General features: G+C 54.9%; 3 protein-coding genes across 8 annotated transcripts in view; 2 read left to right on the top strand and 1 right to left on the bottom strand.

Moving 5' to 3' along the window:
- Positions 1 to 3691, top strand: part of PDZD4 (PDZ domain containing 4) — a 30768-nt gene extending 27077 nt beyond the window's left edge. For all 4 annotated transcript variants that reach the window (XM_066356613.1, XM_066356608.1, XM_066356612.1 and 1 more), the window contains 4 exons: positions 516 to 578; positions 993 to 1094; positions 1364 to 1474; positions 1631 to 3691. In XM_066356613.1, coding sequence (XP_066212710.1) covers positions 516 to 578; positions 993 to 1094; positions 1364 to 1474; positions 1631 to 3178 — 1824 coding nt within the window. In that variant the 3' untranslated portion in view covers positions 3179 to 3691. The remainder of the gene's footprint in view (positions 1 to 515; positions 579 to 992; positions 1095 to 1363; positions 1475 to 1630) is intronic.
- Positions 3692 to 7376: 3685 nt separating this feature from the next.
- On the bottom strand, positions 7377 to 11549 carry SSR4 (signal sequence receptor subunit 4). 2 transcript variants are annotated; one of them, XM_066356643.1, is made up of 6 exons: positions 11320 to 11549; positions 9327 to 9445; positions 8375 to 8449; positions 8092 to 8181; positions 7733 to 7798; positions 7377 to 7535 (listed from the first exon to the last, which is right to left on the bottom strand). In XM_066356643.1, exons 1-6 carry the CDS (start codon positions 11384 to 11386, stop codon positions 7431 to 7433), a joined length of 522 nt encoding a protein of 173 aa, XP_066212740.1. In that variant the 5' UTR covers positions 11387 to 11549; the 3' UTR covers positions 7377 to 7430. The 2 variants fall into 2 exon arrangements, with proteins under 2 accessions (XP_066212740.1, XP_066212741.1); XM_066356644.1 differs by having other exon boundaries at positions 9327 to 9442.
- A 114-nt stretch (positions 11550 to 11663) lies between these two features.
- Positions 11664 to 23975, top strand: IDH3G (isocitrate dehydrogenase (NAD(+)) 3 non-catalytic subunit gamma). Of its 2 annotated transcripts, XM_066356641.1 has the most exons (13): positions 11664 to 11820; positions 17381 to 17419; positions 17685 to 17696; positions 17949 to 18046; positions 18808 to 18920; positions 20500 to 20560; positions 20682 to 20814; positions 20964 to 21097; positions 21411 to 21513; positions 21603 to 21749; positions 22857 to 22951; positions 23439 to 23499; positions 23802 to 23975. In XM_066356641.1, the coding sequence occupies exons 1-13, from the start codon at positions 11740 to 11742 to the stop codon at positions 23901 to 23903; spliced, it is 1179 nt and encodes a 392-aa protein (XP_066212738.1). In that variant the 5' UTR covers positions 11664 to 11739; the 3' UTR covers positions 23904 to 23975. The 2 variants fall into 2 exon arrangements, with proteins under 2 accessions (XP_066212738.1, XP_066212739.1); XM_066356642.1 differs by lacking the exon at positions 17685 to 17696.
- The last annotated feature ends 31 nt before the right edge of the window (positions 23976 to 24006 follow it).

Raw genomic sequence — 24006 nt, 5'->3', positions numbered from 1 at the left:
TGCTTCTTGCAGCCAGGCCTCCTGGTACTCAGGGGGCTCATTCTCCCCCACCTGGCTGTGGCAGTTGTCTGTGTTCGCAAGGAGGGAGCATGGCTCCCGTTGCCCTCCACACTGTAGAGTATCCTAATCAAGTTAACCTTCACGTGAATACCCTACTACTGATGTGTTTTGAGTATGGGAAAGTATCTGGCTTCCTGCATTTGCCTAGCCTCTGACACAAAAAAGAACAGGCTCCCATGCAGAAGAGTATAGGAGTGCCAGCCGGGCATGGGAGTGTGGGAAGCAGGCAGCGGCTGGAAGGTTTTGGTCAGCAAGTTGGCAGCTTGTGCTGGGGAGAGGTGCTAGGCCCAGGCCCACTGTTCTGTTCCTACTTCCTGCAGCTTGGAAGCTGCTGGTCTGAGCTGAAGAAGGGAGTAAGCAAGGAGCCTTGGGTTACTGACCCTTCCTATACTGAAAGGGCACCTTAGTGGGCACCTTCCTATACTTAAAGTCCCCAGGATGTGTGTGCCTTGCAGGTGAATCCCAACAGCATTGCAGCCAAAGATGGCCGGATCCGAGAGGGAGACCGAATAATCCAGGTAAGCAGGGCAGGCAGACAGGCCTGACTCACATTCTCGCTGTGCCAGCTGTCATACCACCTCTTCTTAGCTGACCCCGGCTCTGTGCTGCTAAGATCTTAGCTTGGTGCCAGGCATTCTGCCATGCCTGTAACCGGGGCTGGGTCTCATCTCTCCTGTATACCTGCCCTGGGCAACTCCCGTATCCCCATGGGATTTGCTCTGGCACCTTGCCAGCCTCTCCCTCTACCTCCCAGGTGAGCACATCTCCCACTCCACACTGTCCTCAGAGCACATGTGCTTTTGCACAGGCCAAGCTGTCCTCTCAAGGCACTTTGCCCTCTCTGTCCTACCAAAGCTCGCCCAGGGTGCTCAACCAGGGTCCACCCGAGTCAGCTCTGGTACCCTTGTTGACTGCTCCTCGGCCTGCCACAGATAAACGGTGTGGATGTCCAGAACCGGGAAGAGGCGGTGGCCATCCTGAGCCAGGAGGAGAACACCAACATCTCCCTGTTGGTGGCCCGGCCTGAGAGCCAGGTATGTGTGTTTGGCAGGGTGGTCTGGGTCCCCTCCCATCAGGTTGTCTGGGGATATGCTGACAACCTGATGCTGATGAAGGGCTGGCAGTGTCCCAGAGCCTGTTTTCCCTTTTGCCCTACGGTGGCTGAGTGGGCTGGGACCATCTCCTCTCTTGGGTTGTTAACTTGATTGAGACCAGGAGGCTTGGTATGGAACCTTGAGGCAACTGGAGGGGTGTCTAGGGAAGTCCTTAAGACAGTGGGGACATCATGGGCCTATCCCTGCAGTTGGCAAAGCAATGGAAGGACAGCGATCGGGATGACTTACTGGATGACTTGGGCTCAGAGAATGAGGGGGACCTGCGTGTTCGGAAGTTGAAATCCCCCGCTGCCCAGCAGGTGAGGAAGGAGGAAGGGCAGTTGGTGGGCAGGGGGAGGAGGGACTGGAGGTGTGTGGGAGGTGGACCAGACCTAAAAGTGCTTCAAATCCCGATCCTCCTGTGGTGTCCCCGCTAGTGGGACCCAGACTGAGTGGAGTTCATCTTTCTACTCCAGCTTGGAAATGAAGAGGAGCAAGGGGCCCCCGATGTGGGCCCAGGCCTGAGCAACAGCCAGGAGCTGGACAGCGGGGTGGGCCGGACCGATGAGAGCACCCGCAATGAGGAGAGCTCTGAGCACGACCTGCTGGGGGACGAGCCCCTGAGCACCACCAACACGCCTGGGACCCTGCGCAAGTTTGGTGTGCAAGGGGATGCCCTGCAGAGCCGGGACTTTCACTTCAGCATGGACTCCCTGCTGGCTGAGGGGGCAGGGCTAGGGGGTGGCGAGGTCCCTGGCCTCACTGATGAGGAGTACGAGCGCTACCGGGAGCTGCTGGAGATCAAGTGCCACCTGGAGAATGGCAACCAGTTGGGCCTCCTCTTCCCCCGGGCCTCTGGTGGCAATAGCGCCCTGGATGTCAACCGCAATGAGAGCCTTGGCCATGAGATGGCCATGCTGGAGGAGGAGCTCCGGCACCTGGAATTCAAGTGTCGCAACATCTTGCGGGTGCAGAAGATGCAGCAGCTGCGGGAGCGCTGCATGAAGGCCTGGCTGCTGGAGGAGGAGAACCTCTACGGGCTAGGGGCCAGTGAGCCCAAGAAGCACGAGCTGTCTGACATCTCCGAGCTGCCCGAGAAGTCTGACAAGGACAGCACCAGTGCCTACAACACAGGAGAGAGCTGCCGCAGCACCCCGCTGATCACTGAGCCCCTGCCAGAGAGCCCCCTGAGGCGGGCTGCTGCTGGCAACACCAATTTGAACCGAACCCCCTCTGGCCCCTCTGTCGCCACCCACCTTAAGGTAGCTCCTCCACAGGGGAGCCCTGCCAAGTTCCGATCCCTCTCCCGGGATCCCGAGGTGGGCCGGAGACAGCACTCAGAGGAGCGTGTCCGCCGCAGCCCCAAGATGGGGGTGACCCTGGAGCGTGTGGGCCCCGAAGGCAGCCCCTACCTCTCTAGGCGCCACCGAGGCCAGGGCCAGGAGAGTGAGCACTACCATAGCTGTGTGCAGCTGGCCCCACCACATAGTCTAGAGGATCTGGGCCATGGCCCCTTGAGTTTAGCTGGTGGCCCTCGGGTTGGTGGCGCGGTGGCAGGGGCCACTGAAGCACCCCGCATGGAGTGGAAGGTCAAGGTACGCAGCGATGGAACCCGCTATGTGGCCAAGCGACCTGTGCGTGATCGCCTCCTAAAAGCCCGGGCCCTGAAGATCCGGGAGGAGCGCAGTGGCATGACCACAGACGACGATGCAGTAAGCGAGATGAAGATGGGCCGCTACTGGAGCAAGGAGGAGCGGAAGCAGCACCTGATCCGGGCCCGGGAGCAGCGGAAACGGCGGGAGTTCATGATGCAGAGCCGGCTGGAGTGCCTGAGGGAACAGCAGAATGGCGACAGCAAGGCTGAGCTCAACATCATTGCCCTGAGCCACCGCAAAACCATGAAGAAGCGGAACAAGAAGATTCTAGACAACTGGATCACCATCCAGGAGATGCTCGCCCATGGCACTCGCTCAGCTGATGGCAAGCGAGTCTACAACCCTTTGCTCTCCGTTACCACCGTCTGAGCTGCCCGGATGGGAGCCAGCTGCACTCCAGGGCAGGCCCTCCATTCCAGTCAAGGCCCAGTGAGCCTCCAGGGACCCCATCCCTCACCCTCCCTTAGAATCTAGTGTGTCTGTGTGTGCACAGGACTCTGTTACAAGAGGGAAGCCCCCGAGGAGCAGGGTACCCCTTCGGTTGTGTGTAACACGAGCCCAGGCACACACACGGGCACACAGTCACGTACACCCCTCCCGAGCTCTCAGTGGGTAACGGGACCAAGAAGTTGAGCTGAAAAGAAGGTGAAGAGGACTGTCCTAAGCACAAGAGAATGAATGTCCAGCTTCTGAGCTGGGCGGTTTCTTCCCCCTGCTGGGAGCCTCCATTATTTGTAGACAAACACAACCCTGATTTTTGTGGTTTTTCTCCCTTTCTGTGCTTGCCAGTTGTTTTTCTGTTTTGTGCACCTGCCCTGGAGCTGGCAGCTCCTTCAGGCAGCCTGACAAAAGTGGAGCCTCCCCCTAGTGCGGGCTGGGAAGGAGGTGGGGGGGAGTGAGAGAGGGAGGGTGAGGGTGGGAGGGAAGGGATGGGAAGGAAGGGAAGATTGGGAAGCAGCTTTCCTGTTGGCCTCCACTCTGAGGTGTGGGGACAGGGAGCCTCTGACACAGCTTGCGAGGCTCACCTTGGGGGCTACCTCCTCTGTGACTGAGGGAGAGCCGAGACTGGGAGGACTGATGGGGCAGTATCCATTCTAAGAAATAACAGCCCAGAGAGAGACCTGTGCCTGACTCCATGTGGAGTGTGGCTTCTTTTCTGAGGGTCGAGCTTAGATGTGAGGGATCCAGAAGCCAAGGCCCATGAGTAATAATAAAAGGCCTTCGTGACAAGACCCACGTGGAGGAGTGGCCTGGACCCGTGAGAGGCGTGCCTGGCCAGCTGGGCTGATGGGGGAGATGGCCTGCACCCCACTTGACAGGTGTGGACCAGGAAGCCCTCAGGGACTGATACATCAAGCTCCCTGGGGCCCCTAGGCCTCAGATTGGAGGCAGACAGGCTGCCCATCCCTGTCCCCCGTTGGGATGCTGACAATAAAGCAAGCTGCCTTTTTATGGTGACTTCTGGCCTCCCTGTGTTTGTTCTCATTGTGCTAGGAGAAAGGATGTCAGTTTGGGGCGTGACGGACGTGGTGGGCGGCAAAAGGCAGGGCAGGCGGAGACGGGCCAGTTGAAAGCTGTGTCCCAGCTTTCCTGGCACATCATAGGAACAGCAAGGGTGTCTTGTACTCTGGGAGGAGGTGTGACAGGGTCACTTGAATCATTTCAGGGGTGTGACATGGCTACTGGGGTGGTGCCCAGATGCAGGAAGGGTGGCAGAGGCCTGGCTCAGGACTGGTGATGGGGCCTGCCACTGAATGAAGCCAATGCCCCTTCCCTGATGAAGCCTGAGAAGTGGGTTACACCCACCCATTCTGCCTGCTTCGGAAGAGCTAGCAGGGGCAAGGAGCTGGGAGCTTCTCAAAGGCACAAACTACCTACCGTCCCTGTTTGGGGACCCCACAGTGCCTAACATGTAGAAGATGCTGAGTAAATGTCTTAGCCAGATGGATGTACACCTGGGTGGCCACTGCCAGCAGCTGAAGAGGGCAAGGATGCATTAAAATCCTCTGAACACAATGTAGACTTCTCATTAGTTAATTCCGCTAATTAGCTGAGATGGGCCTGAGTAAGGAAAGGGAGTCTTGTGTTCCCAGAGGCCCAGTGCTCTACTGGGAAGGCTGGTTCCCAAGTAGGCTACGCCTGTCAGGCTACTGTCTGGGCAGCTAGGAGGAAGTCCCAGTGTTTCACATGCAGGCTGGACCACCAAGTGGGAAGGGAGTAAAGAGCTTGTTGGTAAAAAGGGGTGAATGGGAGCAGAGGGGTGGGGGCAGGAGATTCCCCCTTCTCAGAGACCTGGTGCTGAGGACTAGGTACGCAGACCTTTGTGACCCTGTTCCTTTGGAGGGAACATGGCCCTTTGGAGGAGGATGGAGCTCCCTGCCTACCACAGAAAACGGAGAGTTAAGAGATAGAAGCCAAGTGTTCCCTGGGCATCCCTCCAACTGCTGGGAAGCTCACTTCGATGGCTCTAGTACCCCGTTCTCGCTCCAGTGAGGAGTTGCTTGGAGGCCTACTGCCCTGGGAGTGTGGGCCAAGACAGGCCTGGGAATCCCATGGCCGTATGAAAACCCGTGTTGGGGCTTGGTGCTCAGGTTCTTAGAATGGCAGCACGGGGAGGGTTGGCAGCCCTTGGCTACTGATACACTGTAGCAGTGACTTCCCATTTGAGTCCCACTGCCACCCAGCTGGCTGGTAGAGACAGGATCAAAAAGAGGCCCTTAGCCTGGCCTGTGGTGGCGCAGTGAATAAAGCATCAACCTGGAAGGCTGAAGTCGCCGGTTTGAAACCCCAGGCCTGCCCGGTCAAGGCACAGATGAGAAGCAACTACTGCAAGTTGATGCGTCCTGCCCCCCCCCTCTAAAATCAAGTTTTTTTGGTTTATCTTGGTTTTTTTTAAGAGCCATTTGGCAGTGCACAGCTGTCAGTACACTGCCTCAGAAACCTGCTGCACATGATATTTGCCAAGTGAGCACCGATTACAGCCAGCAGCGCCCCTTGAGCTCCCTCTGCTGGTCTTTCTAGATAATCCAGAAACCCTAGCAGCTGTAGCCTGTTTTGGTCCTCAGGGGACTTAGCCTTAACTTTCCTGCTCTACTGCTTTTGGGGATGAGGACCCAGGTCTTCCCCAGAGGTTTCCCATTACTGCCAGTAAGCCCCATCCCAACGAGCAGGGAGAGGCTGGTGTCCCCTATCTGGAGGAGTTTCCCAGGCAGTCCCAGGTCAAGCCACTTGTGTCCACACTCCCAGCCTTTCCTACTGCTATGGAAGACAGCCCAGGCGCTCAGGAGCCGCTGGCTCTCCCAGGTAGGTTTTAGGCCTACCCTCTAGAGCAGGGGTCCCCAAACTTTACACAGGGGGCCAGTTCACTGTCCCTCAGACCATTGGAGGGCCACCACATACAGTGCTCCTCTCACTGACCACCAATGAAAGAGGTGCCCCTTCCGGAAGTGCGGCAGGGGGGCCAGATAAATGGCCTCGGGACCGCATGCGGCCCGCGGGCCAGTTTGGGGACGCCTGCTCTAGAGGCTTCTACTGTGTTACTCACACAACCCTGTTTGTCTTCTGTCACAGCCAATGGTGATCAAGCACCGGGTGCTAGGGGCTTTGCCAGATGGGTCCAGTGACCCCTCACCAAGACCCTATAGGAGGCAGTCACATTAGAGCTGAGCAAACGGACTGGGCCATGCATGTGAGAAAGACTCCTGGGACTTGCCATCTAGCTCCTTCGGACCCCAGGGCTCTCAGCACCTCTGCATCCATGAGTGGCACCAATGAAATGGGCTGGGCAGGAGGGCTGAAGGTCGACCCGGACCATGGAGCAGTACAGGCATGTCTGCCTGGTGTCCTAAGAGCACTGGGACAGTGAAGCAGGGTCACTAGGAGGGGAAAGTGCAAGGCCAAACTGGAAGGGGCTAGCAATGGGCTCCTCAGAGACACGGGGGCCTGGGTCATACCTTCCTGTGCCTTCTATGTACCTCGCCTGACAACATGAAGTGGAGCACACTGGGAGGCAAGTGGAGGGGATAGGGTACTCTGCTCAGACTGACCACACCCCAGACAGCTGCCAGGTGTATCCACCTCAAGCGCGCCAGGAACGCACGCAAAGTACTTCAGTGTGCGGCTCCTGCCCAGGGCTCCCAACGCCGGGGCCACTCGAGGCCAGGCAGGGCTGTGTCTACATGTGTCACTGACTGCTGGATTTTGGGAAAGCTAGGCAGGTGCTCTCCTAATGGTAGGAGGCCAGAGAGGCTGGGGGAGGGCGGGAGAGAACAAGGCAGTCTGCTGCCAGAAGACAGCATGTGCTGGGGCGAGGGGCAACTCCATGCCCCACGCAAACCCAGGCCGGCAACCAGGAGACAAAAGGCAGACACTGGGCACTAGGGGCACCAGGCAGGGGAAGCTTAGCTGGGGGCTGAGTAAGGAGAGCCTGTGACGGCAAAGAGCAAAGCAAACCCATGAGACAGAAGCTTCAGCCCTGTCCCTGCCCAGTGCTGCAGTCTGGGGTGGCCCAGGGGCTAATGGCTGCCCAGCTGTGACCTGTGTGGAAGGTAAGGTGCAGCGATGCGAGTAAGGAGCTGTGTAACTTTATTGAAAGAAGCAAGGGGGGCTGAGGGCACTGCCCTCAGGCCTGGATATGGCTCTTGGCGTTGAAGGCCAGGTAGTAGATCACTAGGCCGATGACTGCGGCCAACACCTCGCTGGAAACCCAGGGCCCATTCCAGGTGCCCTGCAAGAAAGGAGACCAAAGCAAACTCAGGGGAGGGATGGGCATGGGGCCCAGCCAGCCGTGGCTACCCTCCTTCTGGGGCACAAAGTCACACTGGCCAACTAGTGGCCAGCCTCCAGCCCCCAGCCCCCAGAAAGGATGAAGCTTGCTGTGCTTGCTGCTTCCCAAGACCGGGCCAGCCTCTTCAGCCCACTCACCCGATGGTCTACACTGACTGTGAACAGGGGTGGGATGATAGAAATGTCTTCGTTATTTCTCTGAGCCTGCAAGGGAGGTACTGAGGTTAGGGGCGCTGCCAGGTTGGGTGGGGCAGGAGAGTCAGGAACACTGGCTTGAGTCAGGAGAGGAGAGAAATGTGTAAGGGAGAAACAAAGAAGGTATGAGCACAGGTGGGGCAGGTAGACAGGAAGGCACCCACCCAGCCATCCTGCTCCCTGCAAGCAAGCCCCCTAGCGGCCCAGAGCTCTAGGAAGAAGGGGCTACAGGGGGAGGTGGCTGTGAAAGCAGGGTGTGCCCTCCCTCCTGCAGGCTGGGAGGAGCTAAAGGTGCTACTCACCTTCCTCAGGAGGCTGTAGGACTCCTCATCGAAGAATCTGACCTCATAGGTGCCTGCATGGGCACTCTTGTGGTCTAGGCTCCAGGACACCTGGGTTGGGTGTTTGGCACAAGGTGGGCACAATGGACACCCAGGGCCCCCCTGCCAGTATAACACAGCACCACTACCAGCAGCCCAAGACAAAGACCCCTGACCCTGCTTGACCAGGCCACCTCTGGGGCTTCGAATCATACCCACTGAGTGGTTAGCCTCCCTCCAAAATGACAACCAAAGCATCCCTTACCTGATAGCGCCCCACATCCTGGCCCCGGGTGACAGGAAATTGTTTTCCACTGACATCAGCATAAAGAGCCATGTTCTGGGGAGGGGCAAAGGGAGAGTCACTTTCTCCCCTATCTGGCTGTTGGCAGAGGCCCCACTATGCTGCCCACAGCAGCACCCATGGCATGTGGGCAGGGAAGCTGGGCACATTTGTGGACTGTGGGGACTGCAGTGTGTCTGGCAGGGGCACCATCTGAGAATCATGGAGGTAGGCCTGGTACAACCCAAAGTGCTGCCAGGAAGCCAACACCCACAGATGCTGTCACAACCTCTGTCTCCTCAATGGAGGCGGGGAAGGGGGTACACATTCCTCTTATGGCCTGGTCTCCCTAACCCTCAGCAAGTCTGGTAACTGGGAACAGGTGGGATGATCGAAGTGTCCTCATTATTTATGATTCTATAAGGGGGTACTGGGGTCAAGCACTACACAATGAGCTGCCCAAGAAGTGCTATACCCAAATAAAGCTTAACTTCCTTCTTTGAGCCTTTGGGATGCAGGTTAAGGTCAGGGGCCAAGGCCAGGTCTACTCAGTGTTGAAACTACCAAATACTCATGTTGACATCTATCTTTGCAAAGAGCAACCAGAAAAGGGATGCAGGAGCTGGGAACTGCCAGCTGGCTATCTCTTCCTTCCATGTACATCCTTTCAAGACATAGCAAAGTGTCTACCTCTACATACGGTACTACACTTAAGCAAAGTAAACCAAGCAGTTTACGAGAATGTTGTTTAAACACCTGCTAGCATCTGATCTTGGTATGCCCTGATCTTTCCTACACCTGTGAATCGAAATCCACATGGGTCCCTGTGTCTGACCTCATCAATTGCTAGTTGAGTAGCTGATGCCCAAGGTCCCAAGCTCACTACCCACCTCTCACCCCAACACCCTCCTAGCTGAACCCCCCACTGCCTCACCTGGACCCTGTTCTTGCATGTCAGAGAAATCTCCACGATGAAGACAGTCTCAGTAGAAATAACGGCATCAGAGGTTGTGTAGTAAGAAGGGGTGATCTGGGGCTCCACGCAGGCCTCTGCTGTGGGGAGGAGGCAGAGACATGCCTGGGTAAGGCCTAGCTTGTACGTGCTGGGCTGGGGGACAGAAGGGACCACCCTGACCCCAACTCTCACACCTCTATCAGCTGCGGATGGACACATGGGACCTTTTGGACTCTTCCAGGTGGGACGTGGGAGACAGATATAAATGATGTCAGAAATGCAGTGGCAAAGGGGCTGGGGAATGGGAAGGCTTTGTACAGGTAATATCTCAAGGCAAGGGCAATAGAACAGGTGAGTCTGTGTGTAGAGGGCTGGATGGATTCATTGCAGTTTGGATCCGGCCCTGGACCTATGGACAGGGAAGCCATGCAATGGTTTGGGACTACAGCCTGCCCTGGCCTATAGCATTCCAGCAGCCCAGGGGGCTAAGCTGACCTCAGTTCAGAGCCATGAAGAACCCTGGACATTTTACTGAAGACATTTTCTGCAGACACCAACCATGGTGCTGCCGGCAAAGCATGTGGACTTCAAGATGAAGGGAGGGGTCTCTGTCCCCAGCCATAGCGGACAGAAGGCCAAGGAGCCCCAGTGTTTCTCGAGGGAAGGAAATGGGAGAGGTTCTGGATCCAGAAGTACAACTTGTCTCCTTGAACAGGGCTGCACTGACAGAGTACTGCCTTAGCCATCTTTGCACTGCTAAAGGTTACAGAGAAAGAAGGGCGCCACCTAATTCACAGGAAGCCAAGTAAAAGCTACCAATGGTAATGTTCTCAGTCCACTGCTCTCTGAATGTGGTGACCCAGCAGAGCCATGCCTTAGATTGAGGCAATCAGAGGAGCTTTTGTAACACATTGGAACACTGGTGGTGGTGGTGTGGGGGGGGAGGGGGGTTCCAGGAGCCACATATCATAGATCCTTCTGTGCCCTGCTAAGCTTAGCCTTTTTCCTATGGATACTGTGGAGCACCAAAGGGTTTTACAGCCAGGTTCGTCCTTTCCAGACATCCCTGGCTACTGCAGATGGAATTGCTGATGGATAAGTGAGAAGTGTACAGGCAGGAAGCCAGTTGGGCTGGTGAAACACTCCAGGCACCAAGGGAGCTGGCCTGAAGTAGTGCAGGAAAGTGAATGGGCAGAAAGCACCCCCTCCCCAGTCCATCCCCCAGATGGCTCTGGCTCCTGCGAGGACGTCCTCCTCAGCACACTTCTGGACTCCAGTCTGAGCTCAATCCTGCCACTAGGTCTTAAGAATCTCTCAAGAATGTCCATTGATCTGACTGTGCTCTGCTCTGCTGAAAAGCCCTTTAAGGTTACACATCAGGGCCTCAGGTAAAATGTCAAAAGACAACAGACTGGCCTGACACTCAGGGCTCCCGCTTACCTTAACCTCTTCAGCTCCGATATAACTCGCCCATGCACATGGCCACTCTGCCAAGGGCGGTCCCTGCTCCCTCTTCACTTAGAGCTCCCTTCCCTGGGAGGCCTGGCCCCACCGCACCCGGTCAGGTGGCTCCTCTCCACCAGCCCAGTTTCTCGCCCAGACAACCCTGCGCTGTAGAGCTTTGCTTCTACACGACCCTCCTCCGAGACCAGGAGCTTTGGGAGAGGGAGCAGAGACATGTGTCACTTTCCCTGCTGGTGATGGGGCCGGGTGCATGTGAGAAGCTCTGGAACTCTTCCTCTCAGGAGCAGACAGGGGAAAGATTTTACTGTTTCTCCCTGCAGCCTGGCTGCTGGATAAACGTGTGTGGTGCAGGACCATATGGTGGCCTTGGTCGTCGCGCCCCAAGACCACCTGTCTCTTGGAGAAAGAAGGCCCAGAACCTCTCTTCGCCCGCACCCCTCCTCCCCGCTACGCACCACCACTCGTGGGAGAGAAGCTCGCCAGAAGCGAGCTCCTGCCATGCCGCTACCTGAGCAGCAGGAGAGGCCCGACAGCAGGAGTAGCGCCAGGGCGCCGAGAGATGCCAGCGCCACCATCGCCTCTTCTATGCCGAGGTAAAAAGGGAGCGTCTACACTGAGCACGAGGGCCAGACAAGGAAGCGCGACGCGTAAGAAGACACGGCAGCCAATCAGGCGCCGGCAGGCCGGGCGGGCCTGTGACGTCGCTAGCGGCACTGACGTGTCCCCTTACCGGACCAGGGGCCCAGCTGGGCGCCCCCTAAGATGGCGGCAGCTGTACTCCCGGCGCCGGAAAAAGGCGTGAGAACCGGCAAGCCATGCGCATGCGCACTGCTAGACGTGCGTCTACTCCGCAAACTTTGCGGTCCTCCGAACTCTCGCGAGGGCGGTGTCTGCGAGTCTGTACGTGCCGTGATTCCCACTCTCCGTCATGGCGCTGAAGGTGGCGATGGTTTTCGGCGGCGCTGTGAAGGTAGCGGTGAGGCCGGCCCTCCTCTGCCGTCCTTGGGAGGTGAGACGGGGTAGTGAGCCGTAAGGACAGCCGCGCTGGCTGGGGGTCGTTGCCCCTTGTGGGGTCTGAACTGGGGCCTCCGCTCCCAGAGAGCCCTGGAGTCCGATTGGTTACAGGCTCAGTGAGGGGCGGGGAGGGAGTTGTGCGCCGGAGTTGATTAGCTGCCTCCGTTGTCAGTGAGGGGATTGGCCACAGTTGGCGTTGGTTGGGCTTCCGCTGGGGTCTGCATCTTGTGTTGGGTGATCTCTGAACAGATGGACAGAGTGGGTCCCGGCGGCCCAAGTGTCTCCTTCCTACTGCCTTTGTGGGACCCCTCTCGAGGCGGTCACGTATCTTGGCCGGCCTTGTTCTTGCCGCCTTGGGAATCCCGTTCCCTGCCGACGTTCCCCGGGTGTCTCTTGTGGACGGCTGTTTCGCCACACGTCCCAGTGGAGAGGGAGAATTGGACTTTGCCAATACTCTCAGCCTTCCCCCTCGACATTCTTACAGTCCATTTTCTTCCCTACCACAGGTGCTCAGAATAGGAGGAAGCTAGGGTTTCTGAGATTGGCAGAGTGGAAGGTCCCTGGGACTTTGGTTCCGGAGTTCTTTGTTTAGGATCGTGGTTATTCGGGTCTGATTCCCTCTCTCTTTACACACTTACATGAGGATCATTTAGTCCCTGGGTGGGTTGGAAGCCATCTGAAGCATTGGCAGTCAGGACTGGCCTGGGGGGGACAAGAGATAATGATCTCCAGGCCTGGCAACCCTACTGACCCACTGTGTGGCCTTAGACCTGGCCCCTCCTCTATCTGGGCTTCAGTTTCCCCTCTGTCTCAAAGGAATTCAAAGGACACAGCCAACTCTGACCTTCCAAAACTCTGCAACTTTGCTGACACTCCTTGTGGAGAACTCTTGCCATGCTTCCCTCTCTGACCCCTGGGGAAGACAGCCCTGTAAGAGTTTATGCTTTGTTTTGTTTTGTTTTTGTTTTTTGTATTTTTCTGAAGCTGGAAACGGGGAGAGACAGTCAGACAGACTCCCGCATGCGCCCGACCGGGATCCACCAGGGGGCGATGCTCTGCCACAACCAGAGCCACTCTAGCGCCTGGGGCAGAGGCCAAGGAGCCATCCCCAGTGCCCGGGCCATCTTTGCTCCAATGGAGCCTTGGCTGCGGGAGGGGAAGAGAGAGACAGAGAGGAAGGGGGGGGGGTGGAGAAGCAAATGGGCGCTTCTCCTATGTGCCCTGGCCGGAATCGAACGCGGGTCCCCCGCACGCCAGGCCGACGCTCTACCGCTGAGCCAACTGGCCAGGGCGAGTTTATGCTTTGTGAAGTTTTGTTTAGAATGCTCATTTCTCCCACCTTGTTGATGAGAGACATTCCAGAGGCCCTGACTACTCACTCTGGCAGCTAGGCTCCCACAGGGTCTTGGTGAAGACATTTGTCTACTCTCTGATCTCCCTTGTATGCTTGCTTGTGTCCATGTTGGGGTGGGTGTGGGGGGCTGTGAATAATCTGGGCAGTGCCTTGTTCTGAGACCAGTTGTCCTGGGTATGGGAACCTTTAGAAGTGAACCCCAGATCTTTGCTCCCATTAACTGAGACCTTGTGGGAAAACATGCACCATTGAGACTTTATCCAACAAAAACATGCGAAGAGAAAAGCCTCACTAAGCTGTGGAGTGTGGGAGCCTTTTGGCAGGAACACATTCCGCTGTGGACTCCTTTCTTTCCTTAGCACCATCAAAGAACAAGGGCTGACGGTCTACCCTCCTGCTTGAGGAATGAGCAGGAAGCCATCTATCCCATCCTGCCGCATACCAAGCTCCTTTGATGGGTAGCTTCACTGGGCCTGGATGTGAAGCAGAATCTCTAACCCTGAAGGATGGTGTCTGCATCTGTCCAGAGCACAGTCAGGAAAGTCTCTATCGTGAGAGCTTTCGGAGTCTTTGGTCAAAGCTGGAAGGAACATCCAGGATAGGGACCAGGTGAGGAAGAGGTTCAGCCCTGGTGGTGGTGATATAATCCAAGATGAGGGAGAGGAGTTGCCCGGAAGCAGAGCCAGCGTGCAAGGTCTGGCTCACCACCACACCCGAGTTACCTGTCCAGTGCTAGTGGACTTAAGGGGGCTGATGCCCAGGAAGAATTACTACCAGGAGCTGCAGAGGTCAGCCCAGCATGCTCGCCATTGGACACCAGCCTTAAATACTGGCCTGAGAGGTTGTTGAGTTGAAGGGGCAGGTATGCCTTTGCACAGTTCTGGTGCCTTGTTATGGACTGAACAGCTTGCACATCTCCTCTTGCTTAATTCTTCTGCAGGCAGGTAATGTAAGTGCCTCTGTTCCATGGATTTCAGGTGAGGACAGGAAGCTGAGCTACCAAAGTAGTGGGTGTGGATTTGGACCATGGTTTTCCTAGCCCCAGAAGCCCTCCATCTCTTCCTTCACTTTCTTTTTTAAAAAAAATTTTTTTAAGATACTTTATTTATTGATTTTACAGAGAAAGGAGAGAGAGAAGTGGGGGAGTAAGAAGTAGCAACTTATAGCTCCTTCACTTTAGGTGTTCATTTTTAAAAGGTTTATTTATGGCCTGACCTGTGATGGCGCAGTAGGATAAAGCGTCGACCTGGAACACTGAGGTCGCCGGTTCGAAACCTTGGGCTTGCCTGGTCAAGGCACATGTGGGAGTTGATGCTTCCTGCTCCTCCCCCTTCTCTCTCTCTCTATCTCTCTCTCTTCTCTCTCTCTAAAAAATCAATAAATAAAATATTTAAAAAATAAATAAATAAAAAGTTTATTTATTGCCTGACCAGGCAATGGCGTAGTGGATAGACTGGGATGCTGAGGACCCAGGTTTGAAACCCCAAGGTTGCCGCTTGAGTGCAGGCTCACCAGCTTGAGCGCGGGTCCACTAACTTGAGCGTGGAATCATACCATGGTTGCTGGCTTGAAACCCAAGGTCGCTGGCTTGAGTCCAAGGTCGCTGGCTTGAGCAAGAGGTCACTCGTTCTGCTGAAAGCCCCCCCCATCAAGGCACATATGAAATAGCAATCAGTGAACAATTATGATGCCGCAGTGAAGAATCGATGCTTCTCATCTCTCTCCCTTCCTGTCTCTCTTGCTAAAAAAAAAAATTATTTATAGATTTTAGAGAGAGAAAGGGAGGGAGAGAGAGAGAGAGAGACAGAAACATCACTCTGTTCCTGTATGTGCCCTGACCGGGGATTAAACCAGCAACCTCTGCGCTTTGGGAGGATGCTCTAACCATCTGAGCTTATCCAGCCAGGGCACTTTAGTTGTTTACTGATTGCTTGTTGTATGTGCCTTGACCAGGCAAGCCCAGAATTTCAAACCGGTGACCTCAGCATTCTAGGTTGACACTTTATCCACTGTGCCACCACAGGCCAGGCTCTTCCTTCATTTTCTGATGTGTTCATTCATTCAGGAAATGTTTTTTGAATCCTAGCTCTGGGTCAGGCATTCTTCTGCGTCTTGGGGTGACAGTGGGGGACTGGACAGACTTGGCCTCCACTTTAGGGGCAACAACCTAGGGAGATTGTGGAGAGGGAGGAATTGAAGTAGGGCTTTAGGAGGCCCAGGGTGTGATGGGGAGCTGGTACCAATAGCTCAGCATCCTTAGGGAACCTGGGAAGGCTTCCCTGGAGGAAGAGCAGTCTGAGCCTTCTTCTACAAGTTTGTATCAGGAGCCTATAAATAAAATGAATCCAAATATTGACAGGTGCTAGGAGGAAAACAAAAGCCTGAAGGGTTGCCTGTGCCTACAACTCCAGGGGTCACATGGATCAGCAGACACCCCTGGAGCATCTTGTCCTAGCAGTCACCCCCGTCCTAGCCGCTGGCTGTAGTGAGTGAGTGGCACACCTGTGCTCCAGAGCTCTTGTAAGTGGATGCCTTGTGAATACTGGTCAGGAGACTCAGCTGGGGGTGGCTCGTTTCTGCTTGAGCTTTCTAGACTTCTAGTAGGAAGACATGGCTCTTTGAGAAATGGCCACAGGCCCTGGCCAGTTAGCTAAGTCCATTAGAGTATCATCCCCGAACACCAAGGTTGTGGCTTTGATCCCCAGTCAGGGCACATATAAGAAGCAGCCAATGAATGCACAATTAAGTGGAACAACAAGTGAATGCTTCTCTCTCTTTATCACTCTCCCTCCCTCTCTACCCCCCTCCACTTTCTCTCTTTGTCTCTTCTAAAATCAATCAATCAAAAAGAGAAAGAAAGAAAGGGCCACAGCAACCCTGCTGTTGGCTAGAAGGCTCGCTCCACACAGGCAAGTGGCAAGGCATCCCCAAGTGACAAGGAGGACCTTGGCGCTGCCTCTGCCTCTTTGGCTCTAGGGACATGAGGTTGGACACAGCAGGGAGGAAGGTGTTGCCCCCTCGCAGTGGGACCTTGGATGAGGGCTTCTCCCTCCAGGACAATGTGGGGACTTCAGATACATCACTTCTCAACACCTGTCCTATTTGGTTTGGTGGCTTTTGCTCTGAAGCTGTCAAGCATGGCAACGATGTGGCCAAACACGGATGTTCTGAGTCAGAATTGAGGACATTTGTTGTACATACAGGTTGTGAATCAGTTTTATAGTCCTTTATGAAAGCCTTCCAAAAGATTGGCGTCTGTTCTAAAAATGGTTGGATTTTTTCCTGCATGTTTGCTTTGGATTTCTGATTCTGGAGAGCGATTCCCAACAGTGCTTATCTCTGGAGGAGGAGCTGGGTGCTGTCTTATTCTTCTGATCTCCATGTTCTGACTATATGCTGCTTTTGTAATAAGGAAAAATGATTTAAAATGATAAAATGATTGTCTTCGTGGCTTTCTGCTTTGTTACAATGATTTCCTTTTTGTACCATGTTTAGTGTACTAATTTTTCCATGTTACAGACACCACTGAACAGAAGTACATGACCAAAAAATAATCAGGCCTGACCAGTGGTGGTGCAGCGGATAGAGCATTGACCAGGGATGCTGAGGTCCTGGGTTTGAAACCCCGAGGTTGCCGGCTTGGGCGCGGGCTCATCCATCTTGGGCACAGGCTCACCAGCTTGAGCGCAGAGTTGCTGCTTGAGTGTGGGATCATCAACATGATCCCACGGTCACTGGCTTGAGCAAGGGGTCACTGGCTCAGCTGGAACCACCTGGTCAAGGCACATATGAGAAGCAATCAGTGAACAACTAAAGTGCCTTAGCTATAAGTTGATGCTTCTTATCACTCTCCCTTCCTGTCTGTCTCTCTCTTTAAAAAAAAATCAAACAACTTAAGGGGAGAGAGGGCGACACAAACATTTTTTAAAAAACTGACATGGACTTGAAGGAGGTATAGAGGGTTATGATATCCTCCGTGGCGCTTCAGCAGGCTGGTCCCGGGAAACCGGCTCTGGAGCCATCTGTCTGGGCATGCACGGTATGCTGCTGTTCTCCAGACAGTGTGCATGGGCAAAGTGGAAGAGGTGATGTGGAGGGGATGCAAGGCCTGTCTGGGCGTTGTGGGGACAGTCGCTTTGTCTTGCCAAATTGACTTTCTGGTATGGACAGCAGCCACTAGCATCTGATTTCTCTTTGCCAGATTCTAGGCGCCCATGAGGCCACCCGGAGGAGCTTCTCAGTGAGTACTTGCCTGTATGAGGGTGTGTGCGTGCGTGCTTGCACTTGTGTGTATTTGTGTTCCTGCATGTGTGCATATGCTCATGTGTGTGCTGTGCCTCTTTGCTCCCTGGTCCTCTGGGTCCTTCCCTCTGAGGCATGGTCTCCAGAGGTCACCCACCCCTCCTCCTTACCTGAGCTGTGCTAGACAGTATCCCCAGGGAAAAGCCACAGCTTGTTCTTCCAACGTTGGCTGATCTGAGTCTTCTTTCCTGTTCCTGCTCTAGCAACAAACGATTGTGAGTATTTGTTTTACCTACTAGATTTGGGGCTTTTAGGTGCTTTGGGATTGACCCGAGTGTGGGTGGGGGCGAGGACTGTTTCTGCTGCTATCCTTGTGACCAGGGAGGCTCTGTGAGCAACGTCTGGGATGGGGGGGCTCAGGGCTAGGGCACCCCAAGTTGACACTTCACGGTCGGCTGGCCTGCCGGGTCAGTGCTGGTGGGAGGAAGGGAACTAAAAGCCTGCCTTCACTCTTCCCCTCCTGCCAGCCTCCCTCAGCAAAGTATGGTGGGCGGCACACTGTGACCATGATCCCAGGGGATGGCATTGGGCCGGAGCTCATGTTGCACGTCAAGTCTGTGTTCAGGTATGGAGCCCCTGGGCCCACCTGCTCTTGACTGTTCCCCTTGAGAAGGTTGTGCCCCAGGACCAGCCAGGGGGTACCCTGAGAACTTTGTGCCAGAGAAGCAGTAAGCCCGGAAGCCCATTGGCTGGGACTTTGCCCAAGCACTCAGAGAGCCAGTGGTAGGAGGGTTATAAGGCCAGGCCTTTCATTACGGTGCTGGTAATCCCACCAGGTGGCCTGGGCATGGGGAAAGGGGCACCAGCCTTTATTTATGTATGTATGTATGTATGCATTTAGAGAGCTAGACAGGAAGAGGGAGAGATGGGGAGCATCAACCTGTAGTTGTGTCACTTTAGTTGTTCATTGATTCTTCTCATGTGTGCCTTAATGGCGGGGGTGTGGTAGCAGGGCTCAAGCCAGTGACCTTGGGATCATGTTGATGATCCTGTGCTCAAGCCTGCAACCCTGCCCTTAAGCCAGGTGAGCCTGCGCTCAAGCCGGCAACTTTGGGGTTTCAGGCCTGGGACCTTAGCATCCCAGGTTGACCCTCTGTCCATTGTGCCACCACCAGTCAGACAGGGTTGCACCAGTCTTACCGTGTTGTGAAGTTCAAGCAAGTCCCCATCAGTTGCTGTAGGTGGGCCCAGTCTCCTGTCAGACAGCACCAAGTCAGGGTGGGCAGCAGCAGGAAAGAGGCTTCTGTAGCCATGGTCCAGGCAGGCCTCTTAGAAGAGGTGTGGGGGAGGCCCACGGCCAGCCGCCCTGATTCACTTTTGCCCCAGGCACGCGTGTGTGCCCGTGGACTTTGAAGAGGTGCACGTGAGCTCCAATGCTGATGAAGAGGACATCCGCAATGCTGTCATGGCCATCCGCCGGAACCGCGTGGCTTTGAAGGGTGAGCTTGAGGGCCAGGATAGGACAGTGTGCACAATGAATTCACTTCTGAGCTGGTACTTGTCCCCCGGGGCCCCATAGCTCTGACTTCAGAGCTTTTCTGGCTAGGGAGGACCCTTTTCCAGGAAGGTGGGTGGAAGCTTCTGGGGGTCTGTCCGTGCTGTGATTCTGAGATCTTGGTGCTAGTAGGCTGTGCGGGAGCCTGTCCAGTAATGGGCTGCCTCCCCCCCCATCCCTCTTAAGGCAACTCTCTCTGTTGGGGTCAGCTTTGACGCTCAGAGTCTGTCTTCTCAAACCAAGTGTCACAGAGAGGCAGTTCTCAACCTCTGCCTGTTGCCTTGGCTCTAGGCGGCACAGCTACAGATGTTACAGGCAAGAATTCTAGCCACTCCTGAGTTCGCCTTGGTTTGATCAAGGTTCTTAAATTGTTCCAGTCACTGCTTGGTGTGAGTGTGTGAGCGAAGGTGAACCGAAGTAGAGCCCTAGATTGTGGCAGTCAAGTGGAGGGGCTAACATGCCAACCACAGTGTGCCTGGGGCACTCGGGGTGAGAGCAGTCCAGGCAGGGCATGACCTGGAGGGGCCGGTGGCTCTGGTGGCCCTGAGAAGAGCCTCTTTTACTCGGCCCCCTCTGGCTGCTGTCTCCCTGCTGCACTTGCTCTGGTGCCCTCAGTCCAACCAAGGCCAAGCTCTGGGGTTTATTTTTTTTAATAGCATATTTTATTTTATTTTATTTTATTTTTATTTACAGGGACAGAGAGAGAGTCAGAGAGAGGGATAGATAGGGACAGACAGACAGGAACGGAGAGAGATGAGAAGCATCAATCATCAGTTTTTTGTTGCGACACCTTATTTGTTCATTGATTGCTTTCTCGTATGTGCCCTGATCATGGGGCTACAGCAGACTGAGTAACCCCTTGCTCGAGCCAGAGACCTTGGGTCCAAGCTGGTGAGCTTTTTTTTGCTCAAGCCAGATGAGATGGTGCTCAAGCTGACGACCTCGGGGTCTTGAACCTGGGTCCTTCCGCATCCCAGTCTGACACTCTATCCACTGCACCGCCGCCTGGTCAGGTGCTCTGGTCTTTTTTGAGGCAGCCCCTTCCTGCCCCTGAGGTGGGGCTTGTTTGGCACCTTGTTGTAGAGCCTGACAGTAACCCTGGCCAAGGTCACCTTGCTGGCACCAGCCTGGCCGGCTGGCCTGTTAATAAGCAGGGGTGGTCACTTTCTATCCAGCTAGACCCTGGTCTTGCCGTTCTCCCAGGGCCTGGCAGTACCTCCGGGGTAGCTGTTAAGCCTCCTTCATTTATTCATTCATTCAGTATTTACTGAGTGTCTGGTATGTGCCAGGTGCTCTTCTAGAGAACCCATCAGTGAAGTGAACACACACACACCCTCCTCCCCTCATGGGGCTTATGTTGGAAGTTACACTCTAGTGTTCTGAGAAGTATTTCTACTGCCAGAAGCCATCTTCTGTGGTTGGAGCGCCTTTGGTGTGCGTTCCCTGGGTCAGGAAGGGGAATATGGTTGCACAGCTGAGCCTGGGGACTCCTTCAGACTGCCTTTCTTGTTTCTGTCCTGCAGGAAATATCGAAACAAACCATAACTTACCACCATCCCACAAATCCCGCAACAACATCCTTCGGTGAGAGCCAAGTGCACAGTTGGGGGCTCAGCAGGGGTGGGCACTTGGGTAGCTACGATAGGCCATGCCAGTAGAGTGGTGGCACTGGCTAGTGCCTGTCTCTCTTTCTCTGTGTGCCCAGTACCAGCCTAGACCTCTATGCCAATGTCATCCACTGTAAGAGTTTGCCAGGAGTGGTGACCCGACACAGGGACATCGACATCCTCATTGTCCGGGAGAACACGGAGGGCGAGTACAGCAGCCTGGAGCATGAGGTGAGTGAGTCCGGGCCGCCCCGTCTCAGGCTGTGGGGGCCAGGAACGAGCCCGCTGAGGGCAGCAGGAAGGAAGGCTGTGCCCAAAGAGAAGTCTGTGAGAGAGCAGGATCAAATAGGACACGGTCTCTCTCCTTGTCCCCTCCTCAGAGCGTGGCGGGAGTGGTGGAGAGCCTGAAGATCATCACCAAGGCCAAGTCCCTGCGCATCGCTGAGTACGCCTTCCAGCTGGCGCACGAGAGCGGGCGCAAGAAAGTGACGGCCGTGCACAAGGCCAACATTATGTACGCTCCCGCCCCTGCCACTAGCCCTGAAGCAGCTGAATTGAGCAGCCCACTTGGCCTGCTCTTAGGGACTTGGGGCCCAGGACCCTGACTGTCCACCAAGGGGCTACACTCAGGGTTGTGCCCTGTTGCCTATGTCCAGCCGTGACCTTGCCCCAGTGCACACTTGGGGGAGGTGGAGCAGAATTCTGCCCATTTTGTAGATGAGGGACTGGCTAGAGGTTAGAATCCAGCTTTCTGTGGCCATCTGCGTACTACATCCTCTCAGCTGACCATTGCAGTGGCCAAGCTGGTGTCCTGTGTACCCCTATAGGAAACTAGGCGATGGACTTTTCCTCCAGTGCTGCAAGGAGGTGGCAGCTCGCTATCCCCAGATCACCTTTGAGAATATGATTGTGGATAACACCACCATGCAGGTAGTGAACCCACGGAGCTCTGGCTGCCCGCCCTGGATACCCTGGCTTCTCACGCTCAAGCTTCTGTCTGCTCCCTCCTTGCCCTGCAGCTGGTGTCCCGGCCCCAGCAGTTTGATGTCATGGTGATGCCCAATCTCTATGGGAACATTGTCAACAATGTCTGCGCAGGGCTGGTCGGGGGCCCTGGCCTGGTGGCTGGGGCCAACTATGGCCACGTGTACGCTGTGTTTGAGACGGTGAGTGCTGCTGGCGGCGCCAGGGCTGCTGCCGTTTTTGAACTGTAGCTCACACACCATCCACTTTACCCACTGAAAGTGCACAACTTAGTGGTTTTTAGAATATTCGGAGTTGTGTAACCACCACCAGAATTTTTTTTTTTTTTTTTTTTACAGAGACAGAGTCAGAGAGAGGGATAGATAGGGACAGACAGACAGGAATGGAGAGAGATGAGAAGCATCAGTCATCAGTTTTTCATTGTGGCACTTTAGTTGTTCATTGATTGCTTTCTCATATGTGCTTTGACCATGGGGGCCGTTAGCAGATCGAGTGATCCCTTGCTTGAGCCAGCAACCTTGGGTCCAAGCTGGTGAGCTTTGCTCAAACCAGATGAGCCCGCGCTTAAGCTGGTGACCTCTAGGTCTTGAACCTGGGTCCTTCCGTATCCCAGTCTGACGCTCTATCCACTGTGCCACTGCCTGGTCAGGCACCAGAATGTTTTTATAACCCCAAAAAGAAACCTTGTACTTGTCAGCTGTCACTCCCCCTCCCCCAAATCCCTGCTCCTGGCAACCACTGATGTGATTTCCGTTGTATGGATTTACCTGTTCTTAGACATTTTGTATAAGTGGAATCATGCAATACATGGCCTTTTAAGGTTTTTTGTTTTTTTGTTTTTTTTTTTAACTGAGGTAAGCCCTAGTCAGATAGCTTAGTTGGTTAGAGCATTGTCTGGAAGCACAGAGGTTGCCAGGTTCGATCCCCAGTCAGGGCACATACAGGAACAGATTGATGTTCCTGTCTCTCCCTTCCTCTCTAAAATCAATTAAAAGAAAAACAACCAAAAAACAAAACTGATGTAAAATTCACATAACATAGAGTAAAGCCATTTCAAAAATGAACAACATAGGGTATTAAGTATGTCCACAGTGTTGTACATCACTTCTGTCTAGTTCTAGAACATTTCCATTGCTTCAAAAGGAGACCTTGTCCCCATTAGCAGTCACTCTCTATTCCCCTTCTGCTTTTTGTCTCTGGATTTGCCTGTCTGGACACTTCACATGAATGGGATCATACTCCCTACATTCTTACACTCACTGTCCCCTTCATCGTCTTCCCTCTTCCAGGCTACAAGGAACACAGGCAAGAGCATCGCCAATAAGAATATTGCCAACCCTACAGCTACACTACTGGCAAGTTGCATGATGCTCGACCACCTCAAGTAAGTGGCTTCCTGATGCCCGGCCATCAGCCCCCCGAACCAGTCCCCTAGGCTCCAAGGACTGAAGGCTGCTCTCCTTTTTTTTTTTTTTTTTTTTTTTTTTTGTATTTTTCTGAAGCTGGAAACGGGGAGAGACAGTCAGACAGACTCCCATATGTGCCCGACCGGGATCCACCCGGCACGCCCACCAGGGGGCGATGCTCTGCCTCTCTGGGGCTTCGCTCTGTCACTACCAGAGCCACTCCAGCGCCTGGGGCAGAGGCCAAGGAGCCATCCCCAGTGCCCGGGCCATCTTTGCTCCAATGGAGCCTCGGCTGCGGGAGGGGAAGAGAGAGACAGAGAGGAAGGAGAGGGGGAGGGGTGGAGAAGCAGATGGGTGCTTCTCCTGTGTGCCCTGGCCGGGAATCGAACCCGGGACTTCTGCACGCCAGGCCGATGCTCTACCACTGAGCCAACTGGCCAGGGCCTGCTCTCCTTTTTTTCTTAGGCTACACTCCTACGCCACCTCCATCCGCAAGGCTGTCTTGGCATCCATGGACAATGAAAACGTGAGGCTCCTCTTCTCCCCTCCCCTGCCTTCCTCCGCAAAACTCTCCTTTAACTTGGGTTGAGCCAGTGTGATGCCTGAGGGGCTGGAGATGGTGACCCAGCGTTTCCTGCTGCCCCCAAGGGGAGGGTGGTACCAGGTAGGTTAGGGCTCCTGGGCCTTAGCTGGTACCACTACCTTCCTAGCGGCAGTTCCAGCCCCTGCAAGCCACAGGTGAGAGTGGGAAGCCCTGGTCACCTGCAGGGTAGGGATTGGGTGTTGGTGGGGCTCTGCTGCGTGCCCAAGCTTGCCCATCTCCTGCAGATACACACCCCGGACATTGGGGGCCAGGGCACTACATCAGAAGCCATCCAGGACATCATCCGCCATATCCGCCTCAGCAGCGGCTGGGCTGTGGAGGCCTAGGCTGTCCCCCTCTAGCCCCAGCAGCCCAGCTGGCTTGCTGCACAGACCTAGAATAAACTGGTTTCTGCCCTAGCCCTCGGCCTCGTACTTATGTCACTCCAGG

Source organism: Saccopteryx leptura, chromosome X (genome assembly GCF_036850995.1).
Source record: "Saccopteryx leptura isolate mSacLep1 chromosome X, mSacLep1_pri_phased_curated, whole genome shotgun sequence".
Lineage (NCBI taxonomy): Eukaryota > Metazoa > Chordata > Mammalia > Chiroptera > Emballonuridae > Saccopteryx > Saccopteryx leptura.
The sequence above is the reverse complement of the archived record's forward strand: the minus strand, read 5'-3'. Positions and strand labels throughout refer to the sequence as shown.